Raw genomic sequence first — 20564 nt, 5'->3', positions numbered from 1 at the left:
GCTGCTGTTTGCGTTGGGTACTTTTCTGGAGATGCAGTCCTCACATGCATGCTGGAGTAGCCTAAAAAGAATCTGAAAGATATTTAATAAACATGCTATAAGGTTGGGGTTTTTTTCCCCCATTTTTAATCCCTGAACATGAACTATGTGCTTTTGACTATGCTCAAACTCCATGTTTTCTAGAGCAAATCCATTCATTGCACCAGTCACTCACTGCAGTTAAGGCACAAATTGTCCAAAGGTGAGTTGGTAATAGAGGTCTAAGTCTACCCCCTTGCTTCTGGTGTCACTTCAACATCACCACATCTAAGTAGTACAAATTCACTCCATCAATCCTCTTCATTTGTTCAGATATATTCTGCTTCTACTCATGGTCTTCTAGTAGGCTGGAACTAACAGATCTGATATAGCAGCTTTAACTAGAAATGAATGGATATTAGATACTACCAAGTATCAGTTAAAGTGAAGCAGTAATACAGGTCAGCTAAAAAGAACACATATGGCTAGGGGAAAAAAAAAATGGAAAGAGCACATTACTGAAAGACTGCAATGTTTTATGAGTCCTCCATGTTTCAAAGCAATAACTAGAAATAAAAAAAACCTCTTCTATTTAATTAATGGCACTGGTGATTTAGTAAGTGAATTTGGATTAAATTCCTGCAATCTTTGTGTTCTATAAAATGAAAAAAAAAACCTTATAAAAATGTCACAATTTCCATAACAAAGAGAAATATCTATTTACAAAACTCAGTCACAGGTTATTAAGTAGCCAAATTAACTGTATCGCTTTGCTACCTGACACAGTTATGTGTATAGGTTTTGTGCTAGGCATGACAAATCCAAGCTATCAGCTATCTTACTGTAGTGAAAAATGCAAGGTTGTAAAGAAAAAAATAGTATCTTAATGATTTAGCTGAAGGTTTAAATTCATACAAGATATATAAGATAGTAAAACAGTAAAACACAAATCTAATTTTGTTCTAATAGACCTTCTCAATTCAAATAAAAAAATCAAGTTATTGCAAATGAATACATGTATCTTCAGTACCATGAACTACAAATGGATATTTTCACATTAAAAAAAAAAAAAAAAGAAAAAAGCACAAGAAAAGCTGAAACAAAAAGAACAAGTAATCTTGTCCTTGACTGCTTCCTTTAGATTTAAAAATCTTAGGTACTCTTCCCAGGTGAAATACTTTCTTCTTCTTGGTTTAGAAAGAGTGCCTTCTCCTTTGTTCTCGTCATGGAAGACTATACAGATAAGGGTAACTTGGCTTTTGTAGGACTGGAAAGGAACTTCCTTTAAACATTTTCACAAATATTCAAATTCAAAATCTGTTAGCAACAAGGAAATAAAATTGCTCTTTCACTTTTAACTGTTTTCACCATTATTGGAGAAGGCAGACAAAGACTCTTATCTGTTAAAAACCTTGTTTAAAAATTAACAGTGCCAACTTTCTTGAGCTCCAAATCAAAGCACAACAGATGTAAAAAATGAAATTTTACAATGCATCTTAAGCCTTTTCATAATATGCGTATTTTTTTTCCTTGAAAGGTGGCATTTCACACAGCAATAGTTTCAGACCTACAGAAAGGCTCCTGACTAGTAATGCACTAGCAAGAGTTCAGTATTCTTATAAAAATATTTGATAAAATACATGAATAGTCTGACAAAAGTAGGCAGCATTCCAACATTGAAAGCGGAAGAAGAAAACATCCCTAGAAAGATTTTGAATTCAGGGTCACACTCCAATCACTGCATATGGTGAACCAGCATCCCTCAAAAGCAAGCAGCTTTGAAGACTGACATGTACTGATTGAACTCTGCCTCTTGCATATGAGATGCCTACATTTATTCACTACTATTTCTCTCCGGTCTGAGCTTAATTACTACTCTCTCTCTTTCTTTTTTATTTGTGGATATTCAAATAAACACCATTTGAAAGCTGGAAATGAAAGGTTGAGGGCCGCTCCAATAAATACATACAAACAAATATTCACATATTTTACTGTTTGAACACAAAATGTTCTCTATAAAGTCAGAATCAAAATAGTGTCAGGTAACAGGATCACCTAAGGATGCATTAAATTTCTTTTTCCACAAAATAATTATGTTTTTTCATTAAAACCAGACAGTATTTCAGTTCTACAAAACAAGTTAGATAGATCTTTTTCTTTCACTTCCAATAGAAATTTAATTAGGACAGACAAACAATTTCTGAGATAGTTTGTTGCAACAGTACGAACTCATTTCAAGTAAGGAATTAATGTAAGGTTTTATTTCTGTTCAATTACATGACTAAAATACCAATTTTAAAAAATTGATTAATTCTTAAGCTTCACAAATCCCCAGTTTTTTAAAACCTTTATTTTCTCTACTTCAACCAGTTTCTAGAAATTTTGCTCTGAGGATGTAATATATTTCTGCTCAAAATAACTTTTTTTTTCCTATTTTTTCCCCTAAGAATAGAAGGAAGGTGCCATTATTGTTTTGCTTCAGAAGCCAGTCTCTATCATCAGAGAAGACCTGGCATAGCCACACACACATACATAAAAAAGTGTTCAGGTGCAGTATCATACAGATCAGTAAAGAATATACAAAAAAAAAAAAACCTCATAGTGTATAATACTGTGACAGTTTTTCAATATATTCACATACAGTAATCTCCGACTACCTGTAACTAAAGTGGCCATAAATCCTGAAGAACCCTGTCTAAAAAATTAACTCATCAATAGACTGTATCTCTTCTAAAAATACCCGTATTTTACACTAATATACAAGGTATCTGCTTGCAAACACAGAAGTAGCCATAAATAAAACTTTATTCTTTCATTTCATTTACAAGCTACCAAGTACCATGTATTTACACAGCACTGGACACTTAAAGTAGTTGCAGTCACAAAATGATCCAGACAGCTGTTTTGATAAAGTAGAGGATCTTAAGATAAAAGCAAAGTAATACTGTAACAGATAAGTGGCAAAAAAGCAGTTTTGCCATAATGATCAGACTTGCATGTTGCATCAATTCAGGTTGAAACGACTGAGCGCCATGCGATTCTCAGCTTTACTTGTTTGCAGTCTGGCTAAAGTTTGGACAGTCATTTCTCTTTTGCAGTTATTAAAAAAAAAAAAAGTTAAAAACTATAGCAGCAACAAGCAAACCCTGTGACAGGAAGGCAAGGTTTAAGAACTAAAAAAGTTTATACAATGTGCTTAGGAAGGTTGCAGAATTTATCTTCCGTCGGCTGGAGTTCGACTGAGGGACAACATGATTCGAGCGTATCTTTCACACAGTTCATGTGTGGAGTAGGAGGGTAGCTTTGGCGGGTCATTGAAACCTTTAATCTCTGTAGAACAATCTAGCAGTTTTGGCAGGAAATCTGTCAGCTTTTCTTGCAAGTTAGCTGCAAATAAAACAAGAAAAACAAACATAAGCATTTATGTCTGCACGTGAAATTTTGCCTTTTTCTGTCCAACACTGCCTTTTTTTTTTTCTTTCTTTCTTTCTAATTGATGGGTGGGAAGAGGAGAAAGTTTCACTTGGAACAATCCACTTTCTTCAGGTCTGCCAGCAAGAACTAGGACCTACCAATTACTAGTAAGATGTTAATATAAATGCCCCTTCAGATGGTGTAATAACACAAACATTTTTCCATTTGGAAAGCATGTTCCCTTTAAGGCTTAACCCCCCAGTACAATATATGGAAAAGCCATTTACTTAAATGTGTACAGGAATATTCAGAAGTCAGGGTAACTCAAAAGACACTACCAAGGCACAAAAGATATAAGACTGAGTTCAAGACACTGAAAACACCACATCCATAAAAAAGGTCTCCAAGGGCCTGTTACCTTAATGAATAAATGACTTACGTTCCATTTCTTGTCCAAGATAGGAACACCAACGGTTTCTCATATCTTCCACAGCAACAATATCTTTTTCTTCCATTTCATCCACCAGCAGTAATGGCAAACACGGGACAATAAGCTCATTCATAATGATCAGGCCATTATTTACTTCCTGATCATCTCCTGATTCAAACAGTGCTGCAGCATGTTCATTTAGTTTCTTCACAAACCACCACAAAAAAGGAAAACCTTTAAGTACACAGCATTTCACATTCTACCATGCATCAGTTTCTTTTTGTTTTAAAGCACAGACTTCCTACAAGGCTACTTAGTAATTTTCATTAACCACATTTGCACTTTAACATTTCCAGCAAGGATCCCTATACTTTATTAAACTATTTGGACTTGTACTACCCCTCAAGACACTTCTTTCGATACTTGCCAACTCAACCTTTGTAGCTCTTCTTCTTTTTTTTTTTTTTTTTTTAATGACTGAGGTCCTGTCATCTGCTTTAGTTTTCTCACTATTGCTAAAAAGGACATAACCAAGGAAAAGAATCCTTTGTTTCCTGATGATTCCTTTTCCAGCATTTGTTTCCCCACCAAACTGTGGCAACAGGGTGAGCCTGCTCACCAGCACTGTTGACTTGTTCCTACCTAGCCACCTAGCCCAGAAATTATGGTAATGAGCACAGTATTTAAAATAATAAAGATAACTGATTATTCCAAAAAACTGGAATAATGTTTTCCCCTCTCAGTTTTGCCTTTTTTTTTCCCTTACACAAGTCTAAGTATTAACTTGAGAAATGAAAGGAGTTTTTTGTTGGTTGTGGCTCTGTTTTATATAGTGACAATACTTCTCTACTTATTAATTTTGTTAAAGCTATGCAGCAAGTTCAACTTTTTGAAACATACTTCACCCTTCACTTACTAGCAAACATTCTCGTCTGTAGTGAGATATCAGCTCTTCATCGTGCCCTCTGTATGGGCCTTTGGACAAGAGTTCTTTGTTATTCTGGTAAGCATAGATTAGGTAGAGCAAGGCTTCCATATAGCTGAAGTAGAGAAATAAAAGCATTAGATGCAACACCCAGGTACCACCTCTTTCAAGATAACTACTGTCTTCTTCAAAGGATAGGTACTTCCTGGTTTGACTGTAAGTCCATTTCTCCCCACCAATCCCTTCAAAATGTTTGGGTTTTTTGGTTGGTTGGTTGGTTTGGGGGTTTTTTGTTCGTTTTTTTGTTCTACCACACCAGTTTGTCTTTTATGCACAGTAGAATAGTTTATTTTATTATCAGGTGAGATCACTTCCACATGAAGTCTGATCCAAAGCTCACTGAAAGGGTATCATCTCACTTACTACAAAAGAGCTTTGGATTACCCTGGAGTATGTATTGATAATTCTCTGATTTATAGAAACACAGCTATGACAGAGAGCCACTGAGAGCAGCTACCCTAAAACCAAACAGTTAGGAATCTCATTTTTAATTAAACTAATAAATAAATAAACAAATAAATAAAAACCTAGGAAGAGAAGTTTCCCAATGGAGTAGTTAGAGAAACAGTACACTCACTGATTCCAAATGACTATGGGAAGTCATCGTTAAACTACCAAAACCAAACCATCAAGCTACTAAAAATGGCTAAAAATTGCATGAGCACACAGAAAGCACATCTTAAAAATAAACATCAGGAAAAACTCACAACTTAACAGTAATGCCTCCCAATAAGACAACATAAAAGGATGGGAGAAGGCTGCTTGAAATAGCAATGGTTCCTTAAAGCTTTACCTTCTAATATTCCTATTTAGAACAAGATGAATCCCAATACCATAATTCAGAATCTACTGTGAAGCTATTTCTTCCACCATGAAATCTACTCATAGTCTCTTGCAATACTAAATACTTGTTGCTTAAGTAATTTTAAGTACAGTCACTGTTGTCCAGTTTTTTTGTCTCAAAAGCCAAAGCTATGCTTTTATTAAAAGAAGCAGTGCTCTTCCAAAGCTTATTTCTTCTACCCATAAAAACCTTTGTACCACTGAGGACCAACACAACTGACCAGCTACTTAAAATCATTACTGTACATGCAAGCTCAGAGTCCTCATATATCTCAAGTACCTGCAGAGTAAAACTATAGTGTAAATTAGATAACAGATTCTGTCTTCTCACACCTTAAATGTATATAAGCTCCAGCCTATGAAGCCTAAGCCTAAAATCACTGATGTGGCTCACAGAATTATGGAGCCTACTAGGTATACACTTTGGAAAAGATGCAGAAAGCATGGAACGACTAAATTTTAGAACTGCTTTGAAAAAGGCATTTCAGTCAAAAGTGAAAAACTGTGTTGGGTTTCCAAGAAACTTGCAGAAGCAACTGTAAAGATCTACAGTTCATTCACTTTCCAGTTGCTACCACAAGAGTGAGCTGCAGGTAAAATTCTTGCTGAGGTTCATTAGCTCCCTGTATTCATCTTACCCTTCGCAGGTTCCTACTCTATAGTACAGTCAGAGGAGATATGCTTGCAAAACCTTTTAATGCTCCACCTGCAGTGAATCACAGAATGTTAGGGGTTGGAAAGGACCTCCAGAGATCATGAAGTCTGGCCCCTGGCCAAAGCAGGATCACCTAGGGCAGGCCACACAAACACATACAAACAGGTTTTGAAAGTCTCCAGAGAAGGAGACTCCACAACCAATCTGGGCAGCCTGTTCCAGTGCTCTCTAACCCTGAACAAAAAGAAGTGTCTCCTCATGTTCTACCCTGTACCCATTTTTCCTTGTCCTATCACTGGGCACCACCGAAAAAAGACTGGCACCTTGATCTCGACACCCACAGCTCAAATATTTACAGATGTTGGTAAGATCCCCTCTCAGCCTTCTCTTCTCAAGACTAAACAGTCACAGTTCTCTCAGTCTTTCTTCATAGGAGAGATGTTCAAGAAAAAAAAAAAGAGGGCCCTGTCAACCACCATAAGGGACTATGAGTGAACACTGAAAGTAGGCATGAAAAAGATACACCAAACTGCTTCTTTAATGTTAGTTCTGTGTCTGTTCCACCCAGTACAATTATTTAAGGAATTATTTAAGAGATCACCTGGATAAAGGCTGAGTTTTGGCTATAAGTGTCTAAAATCAGTGTTACTAAAACTAAGAAAAGTTAACCAAATGAAGGAGTTTCTTTAAAAAGCCCCAAACCAATCCTGCTAATGCAGGTCATATTTCAATTACAAAAGTCTACGTTTTCACAAGTATTTTCGAAGCTACATTTTTATGATTGCTGTGTTATAAGGGAATTGGAAGAGTTCATAACTTACTCTTGTCTTCAGAATAAGGGTACTGCCTGCGGGAGTGTACAAGATGTTAACCTCAATAGCTAGCTCAGTCTTTTGGGAACATGTAGCTGAAGCATGGGTGCATAATTGCAGTAGATGCCTTTAGAGCAGGTCATCCCAGATCCTCAACTGACCCTCAAAGCATGCTTAACTCTAGTCTTAACTGTCTTTGTATTAAATACCTCTTGAAGCATTTATGAAACTGCTTTTACATAAGCTGGTTAAGCTTATGTACATACTGACAAAGTGGTATACTGCAATTTAGACTATTGATGAATGTACTGTTTATTACATGGTAGCAACCAGAAGACAAACCAAGACTATGGGCTCATTGTGTTAGCTGTCCCAAAGACAAGGCAGTGTCTTCTACAATCAACTTTCATATTTTATTTGGGGCCTTTGTTTTTTGGAAGCATACAAAACAAGAGAGAAGTAAGAAGCAATTTACTATACAACATACACACATTAAAAAAAAATTGATTCCCACTATAATTTTCTTACTCAGTTATACGTGAAAAAACAGTGATGGATCAGATAACTGTTTTCACAATCCAGAATTTGTATCATCTGATACAAAAGGCTCAATTTTCACACCACAGATGTCAACCACTGGATATTCTACAGCTAATTATTTCATTCCTTTGGCTGGGAATGGGAGGAAAAGACTCTTCTACAGGATGTTTTGAGGCATTTATACTGTGATCACCATCTTTGATACACATGCAAATTTGAAGAAAAAAAGTAGCTGTAATGCATCGAGTACCTAAAAGTCACCAATTTTATACAGCCACAATTCCTGATAGTTGAAAAAGAGAAGGGAATGAATCACCACTGCCTCATGGAGCTAAGAATCAGCTATGTCTATGGTAATTAGGCATGACAGATTTCCTCAAACATGTTCTTTTTTCCCTGACCTTTAAAGCCCATCACAGGTGAAACTGACTCTGACAAACACAGAAGGCAAAACTTTGCTTCTGTCGGAAGACCCAATTAAAGACAGGCAAGACCAGGACTTGACTAATGGCGATTGCTGATGAAAGCAAGTAAGTATAGGTGCACTTATGGTGGCAGAGGTGAAAGATTTTTATGTCTGAGGGATACCCAGAGCACTTATGATTGGGAAAGGTGGAGGAATATGGGTGCATGTGGAGGGTGCCCTGAGAAGAGTCCATGGCTTGGTAAGAGATTGGAAATGGAGATTAATAGGAAATTGAGGGGAAACTTTAAGTAGATGCCAGACTGAAAACACTAATGGACTGAATAAATATTTAACTAAAATTAAGAACACATTAAACACTTCTTAATTTAAAAAATAGCCTTACTTATCAATATTACATTTTACCTTCAAATCACTCCACTACTTTTGAGGTCTACACTACCACTTACCTCTTTTTTTGGAAAAACTCCAATCCTACCATGAGAAACATGGTTGTTTCCCTGAAATTTTTATAGTCTTGATGCCATCTCTGCATATAAGAAAGGGTACACAATGTAATTCACAAACATGAAATACAATTTTAATTTTTTTTAATTATTATTTTTACACACTTAGTGCTGAATACTCATGAGTAAGTGTTAAGGATCCCTAGTAAGCTTTCATGTGGGAAAACTCCACATGAATCCACTCTCCCTCAATATAAAGTACATTGTTAAATATCTAAATCATTTCTAGATTATATTATTTTCACAGAATGTATTACCATTTGAAAGGAACACAAAGCATCTTCAGAGAACCACAGTCAAAATTATGTAAGATCCCCTTTGTCTTCTCAGAAGTAGTTGAGAAGCTAATAGCCTTTTTCTTCTTTCTGATGTTACACTCAGCTATTGACTCAGAAAGCATTAGAAAGCTTTTTCATACACTAAACATTAAGCTTACCTTTCAGTATAAGAACGACATAGGAAAAGGCTGAATTCTTTATGTGGAAAGTAACAACTCAAATGCAAATCAGACTGTAGAGATGTCTCTACTGGAGCAGCGGATTTATCTTACTGCATCACCATACATACAAAGTAGCTACTGGTATACTTTTTAGGTAAATGTTCCAAGTAAGAAAGGTGCTTTTACTGCAGTGGATTAGTACCCAAATTTCAATTGCTCATTAAAGATAAAATAGAGGACAGCACACTGTAATACATAGCCTCTTACAGATTAAACACAAAGAGTATGAGAAAGTGTCTGGGAAATGCCAACTCACTACACAGAACAAACAGCGATGCAATCTTTGGTGAACCAACCATCTGCCTCAGGAGCTATGAAAGTGGCATACATCTCCAGGGGAACAGAAAATACCTCCACTCCCCCACTCTTAAGTCCAGAAATGTTTATTCTACCTGTGCAATGCCATTCAGAAGACAGTAAAATATTGAGCCTTGCACCAGAAATCCCACTATGCAAGTCCTTTCCCCTCACAGATTAGGGAGCATACACCGTAACATGGTAACATCTACTGTAGGTCTTGAATCAGGTAATGAGAAATGACAAGTCGTATTTTTCATTTGGTTTGTTGAAAGAAAGATTATTCCCAAAGTCCTCCTGAAAAAGCTGTTTGGACCTAACAGCACAACAATGAGGTATAAAGTGGTGCACTGCAGTATGGCTAGGACATAAGTAGTCACTGTAGAAAGACCTTAATGAACAGCATTAAAATTAATTTAAATCAATGTTAAACCAGCTACAGACTCTACTTTAAAAAGGAGATTAATTATTTTGACAAATACTAGTGATGATTATTTAATATCTGAGATTAGCTCTTTTTTTTTTTTTCCTTTCTTAGTTTTCCTAAATAGCACAGGAGGAAAAATTAAGTGCATAAACTGGTTATGTATGACTTTGGCAAACATCAGAATACGGTGCAGTAAGTGAATAAGAATGGATGCAAAGATAGCTGGGGAAAAAGCAGAAAATGTGACTTTGCCTGTGACCCAGTCCTCCAGATGCATAAGGCTGGGCTTAGATCACTCTCATTGCTTCACTGTTAGCTGTTTTAGACAGAGAATGCCAGTTGGTTTACATGGCATTAAGATAGGGAACACTGTTAGAGACATTGAGACATGTTAAGTAGTATGTAGAGATGCAAACTTCACATTTATTTATGGCTCAAGTCACTGGAATTACAGATGTGGAAACAAAAAGCAGCTTTAGATCAACTGATCAGAGCAGCTTTTCTACAAATAAATTGTCTTTCAGCAACCAGTTTTAACTTCTCGGTGTAAGATTAGAAAAAATTTGAAAAGACGAAATTCCATCTTACTGATAACTGTTTCACATTATAATTTAATTTAAAGCATGAAAAATACTGACCTCATATTCCTCCATGTTTACTTCATCTGGCTTTATCATTTCAAGTTTAGCTTGAGCAACCTTCATGATGTTACGGCACCTTACAAAACGCAACAAGAAATCATGGAATATTATTAAAAGACATCATAAAGGACATTATTCATACAAAGCAGCCTCAAACAGCATAACCTACAGCCGTATGCAAAACAGGATAAAAATGCTGTGGAAAATATGCTTTTTATTATGCATGGTATAATCAGCAGGAAAGGGCATACTTTTGAAGTGTATGTGATGGAGCTCTCTGCTATTAAAGAATTACTTCTTGGGTTTTATTTTGCTAAATTGCCACATGACTCAGTCTTAAAGTTCAGATGGCTTGAAATTCCCCAATATTTATTTTGCAAAAGAACCATTAGAGCTTTATTCACTACACAGAAATCAGACTAATGTTCTCTATCTTTCAACTTATGTGTTTATATGCATAAGTAAATATATGGATTTTGATTGGAAAAGAGACACTGTCTTGCTTTCAATTAAGTTACCCATCTAGCTTGCAAGGCTATGCTGTCTGCTGCTGGCTTTCAGGACAGTGAAGAAATGCAAATTACACAGACTTAACACAGCGTTCTGAAAGAAGATACAGAAATCAATGTGCAATAATTATGAGCAACACTGAGTATTTCTCCTTGCTTCATGTCAATAGAAATCCAACTTCTTTTTTGTTCTTTTTATACAGATTTTTATAAATATTATACTTTTCACAAAATATACATGCAAGCTATTGACTAGGAGGCAAAGCCAAACAAAGGCAATAGCCTTCCCTCTACTACATGCACTATCTGAATACGTTTGGGCATCTCCACACAACAAAGAACGCTCCTGAGCACAATAAAATAAGACATACAGATCTTCTTACCTTTCATCAAAGCTAAGGTTGTGATCTCCAAACTGTTCCAGTAATGTTCTCTCAATTATCTTCTTTGGTGCTTGATTTTGGATGAAGTAAACAATTGCATGACGCAAACGGTAATCACATTCAGGAGGTGGATCTTCCTGGGCTAATTTCAGCAAACGTGTGTATTCCAATTTAATTGCCTAAAGAATTTTAAATATATGCATTACTATTTGTGTCTTTTAATTCTTAAACATCACAGGATAATTCATGTCTCATGGCCTTTTGCATAAAAAAATTACTTTTTTTTTTTACAATTTGATGCTCCACCCTTCTAACCAATCAACAAAAGCATACACACTCCCTCCAGATAAACAGTAAAGTTGTTCCTGTCTCTCCCCAACTAAGCCTGCCAAAATCCCAAGTAGACCTTTATTTCAAAATCAGTTCCAATCCCATGCTATGTCTTCCTAACAGTAGGTTTATCCAGTCCCTAGAAAGGCTTCTTCAAGCATTTACAGCTGAAAATCAGTCTAAGATTTGAGACACTTTAAAGAATCTTCTAATATTTTGTAAGTTAAAAATTGTACCTCTAATACATAGTTAAAATGCAAATACATGAATAAATGAAAGTCTACAGAAATTTTACTGAGCATATATGATTTTGGAAACACTAAAGGGGAATAGAAAACACCTTTCAACAAAAATCAAATTGTGGGATTCCTAAACAAAATAATTCTTCAATATGAACAGTATCAGTCTCCTATAGGATAGGACTAAGTCCTCACTGAATATATTAGAGAGAGTTTAGAGGTCATCAGAAGCATTTACGTTTCAGTAATTTTGGTCAGCTTTGCCAGCACATAACATTCTTAATGAACATCACCTGTCACGTTTGTTACATTTTTATTCACTGAAACTAAACAGCAGAAACAAGAGCAACAAGAAAATAATTAGAAAGATTGTGACAAATGTTATTACATTCCATAACTGATCTCTCAAAAGAGGGAGGTGATCAGTTGGTTTGCTAACACTAGATGTTGACTAGAAACAAGTGACTTAAGACAGTAGCTTAAGACAGAGTGGTGTTTCCATATAAGATATGCACAAAGTAAAGCTCCAAAGCAGGCAAAACAATATTCAGTATTTCAAATCCCTTTATGTTGAAATATCTGGCAGTAGCAGGTCATTTCTTGATATTTATTTAACTACCAGAAATTTGGGCTCCCGTTCTCTATTAATATACATTTTGTTGCAGGAGTAAACATGTGGCTTATTTGTACAGGCTTAAATACCAAGGAGAACTTCAAAACAAGATAATGGTCTGTTTCAAAATTTTAAAATACTAATATTATGCATTATCATTAATAAGAAAGTTTGGGAGAACAGATTATAAATACCTGAAGTCACAGAGAGTTTCTACTATCTTATATCAGTAGTTGTTCTACCATTAGAAAACTGTTTGTTGGGGTAGGCACATTTAATTTTTCAGAAAGTAAGTAGGAAAAAACTGCAACATAAATTCTGGCTTTTTTTTTTTTAATATATACATATTTAAACAAAATGGTATGCTACATATTTGGAAATCCTATGTACAATGGGAAAATAGTGCTATTTCCTTACAGGAAACACAGCAAAAAGGGGTAGTAGAAAAAAAAAAAGTAACATCCTTTCATCTTCTCCATGTTATATGAAGCTCTTAAGGCAAATATTCTGGAAGAAACTGAATACTATGTTTAAAGAAGAATGACTGGAAGAGGTCATGGATCTGTATTAGTCACATCTCAAGCTTGCCATCTGAAGGGGAGATGAAACCTTGGCAGTAACAATGATTTCTGTCAAATGGTTTTTACCTGGGTTACAGAAAAATAAAGACACCATAGGAAAAAAACACTAATTTCTGTAAACATGAATTTTACAAAAAGCAAACATGAAGAAAACCAGAATAGAATAGTATTAAAAATTATCACAGAAGCTTTTACTGTAAGTTTGTAACATGAGATTTCATCTGATACACTTCAAAATATGTATTATTACATACTAAGTAGGACCATCTCATCTACATATGTTCATACTAATGTATTAAAAAACAAAGCATGTTGCACCTCTTCTACACCACTACAAACATTATTCAGCAAAAAATTAGTAAGAAAACTTCTCTACTCTTAAGCTCCAGTTTAGTGTTGGAACATTCTCTCTCAGAGATAAATTGTCCCCCCATGAACTGAAAATGTTTAAACATTCAACATTTCAACCAAGCTTTGTTTTGATAGCTCTGAAATGCTGACTACATTATTTTGCATTGCATTTCTGTTTCAAAATTCTCAAAACATCCTTTGTGTTTAAAAAACAGTAACAACCCAGAACTGAATCTCAAACAAAATCCATTTCACTAAACAGCAGGTATGGCAGGTGTTCCTTGGTTCTCTGAGGAAGGCAGGCTTAACAGCAACAGCTCTGCCAACAAGTGCCAACAAGGTCACAACCTTCTTTAAGTATCTGATACAAAAACCTACACAAACAGACAAAATGACAAACTTATAAGATTTCATTTCCCTTGACAAGGCCTTGGAGAATTTATTTTGCTAGTGGGGCTTTGTTTATTTTCTTCTTTGTGTTTGTTTGTTGGGGTTTTTTAAATTATTTTTACAATGTCTTCGAGTGCAACTAAACCGTAACAGTTACAAAGAAAACAGACTCGTACTTTACAAGATTATTCCCACTCTCCTGATCACATTTCACAGGATTTTACATGATGTTAAAGTAATCCTCTTTCTAACACCCTCAAAATTCAAAAGATCACACGCTAAAAATGCTCAGAAGTTTGAGACAACTAACACATTTTATAATCTGGTATCACTCTGAGGAGTAATAACCACAAAAAACTTAATGTCTAATTCCCCATAATAAAACACTGCATAAATAAATAACATTGATATGCATGCAGTTACAGAGAAGAAATTTAGATTTACTAAAACATATTTAACAAGTACAAAATCAGAACATCTCTTTGAAATAAGAAACAACTGACTACACACTGATGTCCTAAAGTGAGAAATCTGATGTCCCCAAAGTCTAGTGAACATAGAGCTTTTGATACTAAGAGGGTAAAAAATACATACTCTTAGTGATCACACATCTGGATTTCATGGTACTTGCTACTATCACTAGAAAGCTACAATGAACAAAGCTACTGATATCAAGGTAGCGTACTGTTGAATCAATGGGGAAATCACTGCCTATTTCACAAGGGAAAAATGGAGGATTGGTATCATAGATGAGTATGTATAAATGCTGGATTAGTCTTAATATGCATCAAAGGGTGGAGGGAGAAGGCATATCTAACAAGAAGTCAGAGAAGTTGAAAATGTTAGTTGTACCTTAAAGAACCCTGCTTCTGGCCCACACCTGTCATAAACATTCCTGGCTTTACCTATAGCCATGATAATACCTTGCATGTTCGGGGTCAGCATGACCTGCCACAAGGGATTTAAGGTAAAAGTTTTGAGTGATTAATAATTTAATGACCAAATTCAATATGCTTTTAGTCTCATGCAAGATAAAAAAGCAACTTAATGCATGCATACGTTGAAACGGCACATTTCAATACGCATCTGGTGTGCATATTCTGCAAATCAGTCATGGCATGTGTATGTTTCTATTGTAACAACATATGATTAAAGGAAGCTTACAGAAAAAAAAAAACAACAACTTCATCTGTATCAAATATAATTTAAAAGGTACACGGGTAAAACTTCCTAGGAAAGGAACATGCAACTTTGAGCATTAGTATCCATCAGAAACTGCATACTGAATGAGTGCTAATCATGACCAAAGGATTATAAAAAAGAAAAAGTTTCCAGTAGAAAAATCACCCAGTCACACTCTATATATACCATACATATATACACACACACACACACACAGCCTGCATTTTATGTATCTTTCTACATCAAAATATGGGACACATTGCTGCAAATGCAATTGGAAACATTACAAAAAAAAAAAAACCAAAAAAAAAAACAACCCAAACTTGAAAATCAACCCCAAAACATTTAACAAAAAAAAAAAAAAAAAAAAAACCACACATAAGACACACATAACTGTTCACACCAGCTACATACAAACAATTTGATACATCTAGATTACTTTCCCCTTTGTTATCTGTGAACAAATTAAAACACTCCTTCTCTCTACGCCCAAGGTATAACCAGCACAGCAACTGGCACAACAAATGATGAAGAACCCTAAACTCTCTGGAAAAGTTTGCCACATAGAAGAACAACATTAAAAAAAAAAAACAACACACAAAACAAAAGGGAAACACAAAAGGAATGGGGAAATACCAAATTTACCATTCTCTAGAAAAACAATGGCATGACAACAACCATGAACAAAAAAGGGGAAAAAAACCCCAACAAAACCAAAACCCAACCAGCCAAAAACAAACAAAAAACATACACAAAAGAAATCGAGTTACATAGTAAAGCTAAATCCTCATTTCCTTAAAGGAGGAGACTACACATCTATGAGAAGCCAAATTCAGTGTGCTGATGCCAACAAAAATCCTTTTATGCCCCATCCCATACTCCCACTAACAAGCAATGACAATTACAGGGCTGAAAGACCTGAAATATCCATTTTCCTGGGGAAGCAAAAGTTCCCCATAGCCCACCAAGAACAAATGCTCAGACAGCTGGGAATAGGAGCTGCATCAACACTAGCCCAAACCAAAATAAACATGGAGGAAGCAGATGTCAAGGCAGGACAATTTGGTGACCTGGTGTGTTCTTTCTGCTGTTAAAATAGAACAGCAGAAAGTAATATCTCTCAGGATAACACGGGCCTTTCATCTCTTTCCTCAAGTAGTACCAGGTACAGGCCCTGGGTTCAAATTGGGAAAAAAAGAATTTGGGGATTATTATTTCTTTTCTTTAATTTTGAAAGAGTCAGCTCCATGTGCCATATTAGTTTCAGGTTATTTCCATTTATATTTTAATCCTTGAAGTCTGAAAAGGTAAACCTTGGCAAATAAGGTATTGGACTTGAACATTAGCTTTATTGGACTGACAAGAAAGCACAAACATTAAGAACATCAGTCACTATCCTGTCACTTTTTAACTAATGTAGTATAAGCCAGTCTATCACCAGCATTTCAAAGGCTATTTGGCCTAACACAAGCATTCAACTTCCACAGCTAAAAAGACAAATATACCTCCGGTGTATATGGTACCATGCAAAGCGTGCCCAATTAGAGTAGCCAGTGCTTTCCTTTTGTATTTCACTGCAAATTAAAGACACTGTTAAGGATACAAATTGCTAAGCATTTAGTTTTGCAGATATCTGTTAGGTGCCATGATGTGCAAACATGCCAAAAATTGTCATCAGGCAGCACAAGAAAGCACCGAGGAGGAGCGGTGCACACAACTGCAATCAAATGTACCTCATCGTCATAACCCCCCTCCTCTGACTGAATCACAAAAGTCCCTACATCAGGAATCGCCACCTCTACAACTCGCTGGTTAGGAGCTGGTTGAGCTGGGGCATTATCAGAGCTCTGCAGAAGAAAACCATTATCAGTATGTGTGTGAGGAACAATAAATAAATGAATCAGAAAATAGATAAAATTATGGAAAGACGCAAACTGAGAGGCCGATCTAGTGAAATGCTGGGCACTGTTGGAGTTCTGCAAAAAAATACAAATATCACATACTCTAATCACAGTTCCTTAATTTTTTAAGCAGTGCATTTCAAAATCAAGCCTTAGCTATTGAAGATATTTTATTTTTTCTTTAGTGTCTAATTACATCTTTACTGGTTAGTATCCATTACAAATTTAAGACAGTCATTAAAGAGGGAATCTATGAACCACTTCTTTTTTTACATTTCACAAAAAAATTGCTTAATATATCTGAAATGTTTGACGAATTCATACTGAGGGATGGCAACAAGGCAAAGACTAGCATTTTCCTGACACTAAGAAAAAAAAAGGAAAAAAAAAAAGGCAAGAAAAAAAATTTTTAGAGCCTGTAACAATCAAGATATATGAAAGAATATTTGAAGTTGCATTATATTCAACCATTTCAGGTTTTTGAGAAGAGTAATTAGATGTAACATCAGGGAAAGATTATGTTAATCATTTAAATTCTTGCTATGTTAAAACAAGTCATAAGCAACAATGGAGACAAATCTCAGCTCCTATGGTCTATCATTGTACAATAGCCAGTTTATAATATTATAACATAAACCTTGACTCCAATCTAAGCAGAGTGCTATGCTACTTGTTTTGCAACTATTACAACAGTCTCATTTTTAAACAAATATTCTAGACATACACAGTGTCTATTTACACCCCGTACTGTATAAATACAAAGGAAGACTGTGCAAATCACGGGGCAGAAAACAGGACAAAAGGGTAGAAAATGGATACAAACTATCATACGGTGACTAATCTATGACCCTGTTTGTTCCATGTTCTGATGTTGGTTTTCCTTCTTCTAAAACAGACAAGCAAGGAGTGGAAGAAAGGAACATATGCCTGCATGCCAGAATGCATATGGAACTGAGAAGGAAACACAATTCTGCCCCTGCTAAATTTGGCATACAGAGAGCAGCTTCTAAACATTAACAGAGTACTTCAACATTAGATAGAGATTTGCTTTAGATTCTAGCAGCTGAAATATGTTTGTTTATAAACAAAATAGTTTCCGCAGTTAGAGATTTTTGGGTTCATTCTTGAAGACCCATCTACCTTGTTACAGAACAATGCAGTGAAAATACTGGGAGTAAGACAACCTGCTTCTGTCTCATTAAGCCGATCATGATGTTGCCCATGTGGTTCCTCAGCCACAGTCTAGCAAAGTCCTAAGTTTGATAACTGTGCAAAATGTCACTAATATAAGTCAAAACACCCCATCTGCAGAATGAATTCTGTAAGATCTTTCTGTGTCTCATCAGGATTGGATGCCCATTGATCCCAGAAAGTCCAAATCCTTCAGCTGGAGGTAACTGCCATTAAACTAGCTCTCCCTAAGCTTTTGTGTGTTCTGGGAAACAAAAAAGTAGTCAGATACCTGGAGTACTGTGACCAGTTCTGGGCTCCCTGGTTGAAGAGGGATAGGGATATACTCAAACGAGCCCAGCAGAGGGCTACAAGAGGGGATCTTATTAATGTTTACAAATATCTGAAGGGTGGGTGTCAAGAAGAAGATGCTAGGCTCTTTTCAGTAGTACCCTGTGATAAGATACCTATGGTAGGACAAGGGGAAGTGGATACAAACTGGAACACAGAAGTTCTGCCCCAACATGAGCAAAAACTTTTTTACTGTAAGGTGACAGAGCACTGGAACAGGCTGCCCAGAGAGGTTGTGGAGTCTTTTCTCTAGAGACCCATCTTGATGCATTTCTGAGTGCCCCAGGTGATCCTGCTTTGGCAGGAGGGTTGGATTCCATCTACGGGTACCTCTTCCAACCCCTACCATTCTATGATTCTATGATACGTGGTCCCTTAAACTATTAGTTGTAGAGAATATTTTCATCCAGAGTTAGATTCGTTTCCCTGTTGGCTTTCATTTCAGTTCAGCAGAGAAAGCATGTTTCTCTGCTCTCCTGACAGCACAGGAGAGAAGGATGAAAAATGTATCAGATGACAGACAACTTGTTGACTCTCACATTTTCAGAGGTTTTAAGAGAACATTCCTGTTAGCCAATGATATTTCGGGCTAGCCTGCCTTTGTTTAATGACAATTCATATCTGAACTAAGTATACGACTCAAATTTTGAACAGACCTGAACTGCATGTATCTCGAGTGGTTACAAGGGGTGCTTAAGGAAGCTACAGTGTATATTTTGTATGTTGCATCCTTATGTTCCAAAACAGAAGCACATATTGCTTTAAAAACATTTACTTTTGTGGAAAACACATTGGTAATTTATCTATATATTATAGAAAAGAAAAAAAAATGCTGAAAGAAAAATTTACCAATATTAGTTTTATTAACTCATGAACTACTTAACTTTCCTATTCCTCTTATTATTTGTTGTATAAATTGAAGACAGGATCACCCAATACTGATTTTTATAAACATTTTAATACATGCATCTGAATCACAAAAAAACCCCACACTTTCATCAACTTGTGAATTTGCATAAAAGCTACAAAATACTGTTGGAAAAATATTTTATTTTTGATTTGCTTTGACTTCCATAGGTCTTTCAAGGGAACTCAATCATAATCTTGTATTTCTCAGACAAAAGCCTGAATGTGTAAAGAAGTATTTTTCAAGTCTTTTACATGGAATATCAATGTTTACTCCTCAAAAATAAATGGAAACATCTAATATTTTGAAAAGATGGTATGGTACAGACATGACTGTAATTTGAAAAATGCACTGTACTTTTGACAAGTACTTTAATCACATAAAAAAAATATTAAGATGTCCTCTTTCTACTGCGTTTAACTACTGTAATACACATTTTCTGGATGGATTTAGTGTTGGGACAGTCCTTGAAGAAACAGTGACTTTTTTCAGTTCAAAGTTTACATCCATACTCCCATTCATCAGCTATTACATCATGTAGTTACAAAATAAAAGCAAAAAGAAATATTTCAAGCTGAAAAATATCCTCACCGTATCCATTATAGCTTCTGGACCTCTGTCTTCTTGTTCAGCTAAAGCTTTATTGATTGCTTGTATAGAATCTTCTTTTAAGTGCTTTGAAGTACCAGTTCTTGATGGCTGCTCTAAATATTCTGGTTCTCCTGATTGAACTTAGTGACAAAAAAAAGATTAAAAAAAATTGTGTGTTAACATAAGCATGAATACTCAATTGATTAGTTTTATTTGGATCGCTGTCTCATAGATAAGACAACCCACACAGAAAATGCAGGGTAGGTCACACCATTCAAACACAACTTCACACCAGTCTATGTCTCAAGTTATCTTACACATTTTCATATAAAGACCCATGATTTTATGAGGAACAACAAATCTGTCGTCTCTAAAGGAATATTAAGGTTCTTGAGCAAGGGGTGTTCATCAATCATACGGAGAATGACTGAGAACAAAGATAAGATTCTACTTGGACTTTCTGTGGGGTACAGACCCAATATATGGAACAATCTACAGCCACTTGAATGCCAGATATGTTTTTACTTTGGAAAATAATCAACACAGTATATTCTTCTGACTTAAGGGAAATCTCC

At 35.7% G+C, this 20564-nt stretch overlaps 1 protein-coding gene across 3 annotated transcripts in view; it reads right to left on the bottom strand.

Moving 5' to 3' along the window:
* Positions 1-2628: 2628 nt before the first annotated feature.
* The window catches only part of USP25 (ubiquitin specific peptidase 25), a 34137-nt gene continuing 16201 nt past the window's right edge, over positions 2629-20564 (bottom strand). The window contains exons 12-20 of one of the 3 annotated variants that reach the window (XM_054381145.1): positions 19990-20129; positions 16803-16916; positions 14740-14835; positions 11384-11562; positions 10489-10567; positions 8571-8650; positions 4779-4902; positions 3872-4067; positions 2629-3405 (exon numbers count right to left, since the gene is read on the bottom strand). In XM_054381145.1, coding sequence (XP_054237120.1) covers positions 3233-3405; positions 3872-4067; positions 4779-4902; positions 8571-8650; positions 10489-10567; positions 11384-11562; positions 14740-14835; positions 16803-16916; positions 19990-20129 — 1181 coding nt within the window. In that variant the 3' untranslated portion in view covers positions 2629-3232. The remainder of the gene's footprint in view (positions 3406-3871; positions 4068-4778; positions 4903-8570; positions 8651-10488; positions 10568-11383; positions 11563-14739; positions 14836-16802; positions 16917-19989; positions 20130-20564) is intronic. The other 2 variants (XM_054381153.1, XM_054381161.1) reach the window with 2 other exon arrangements.

This window comes from Indicator indicator, chromosome 1, assembly GCF_027791375.1.
Source record: "Indicator indicator isolate 239-I01 chromosome 1, UM_Iind_1.1, whole genome shotgun sequence".
Lineage (NCBI taxonomy): Eukaryota > Metazoa > Chordata > Aves > Piciformes > Indicatoridae > Indicator > Indicator indicator.
Note: the sequence above shows the minus strand (reverse complement) of the source record. Positions and strands in the feature narration are given on the sequence as shown.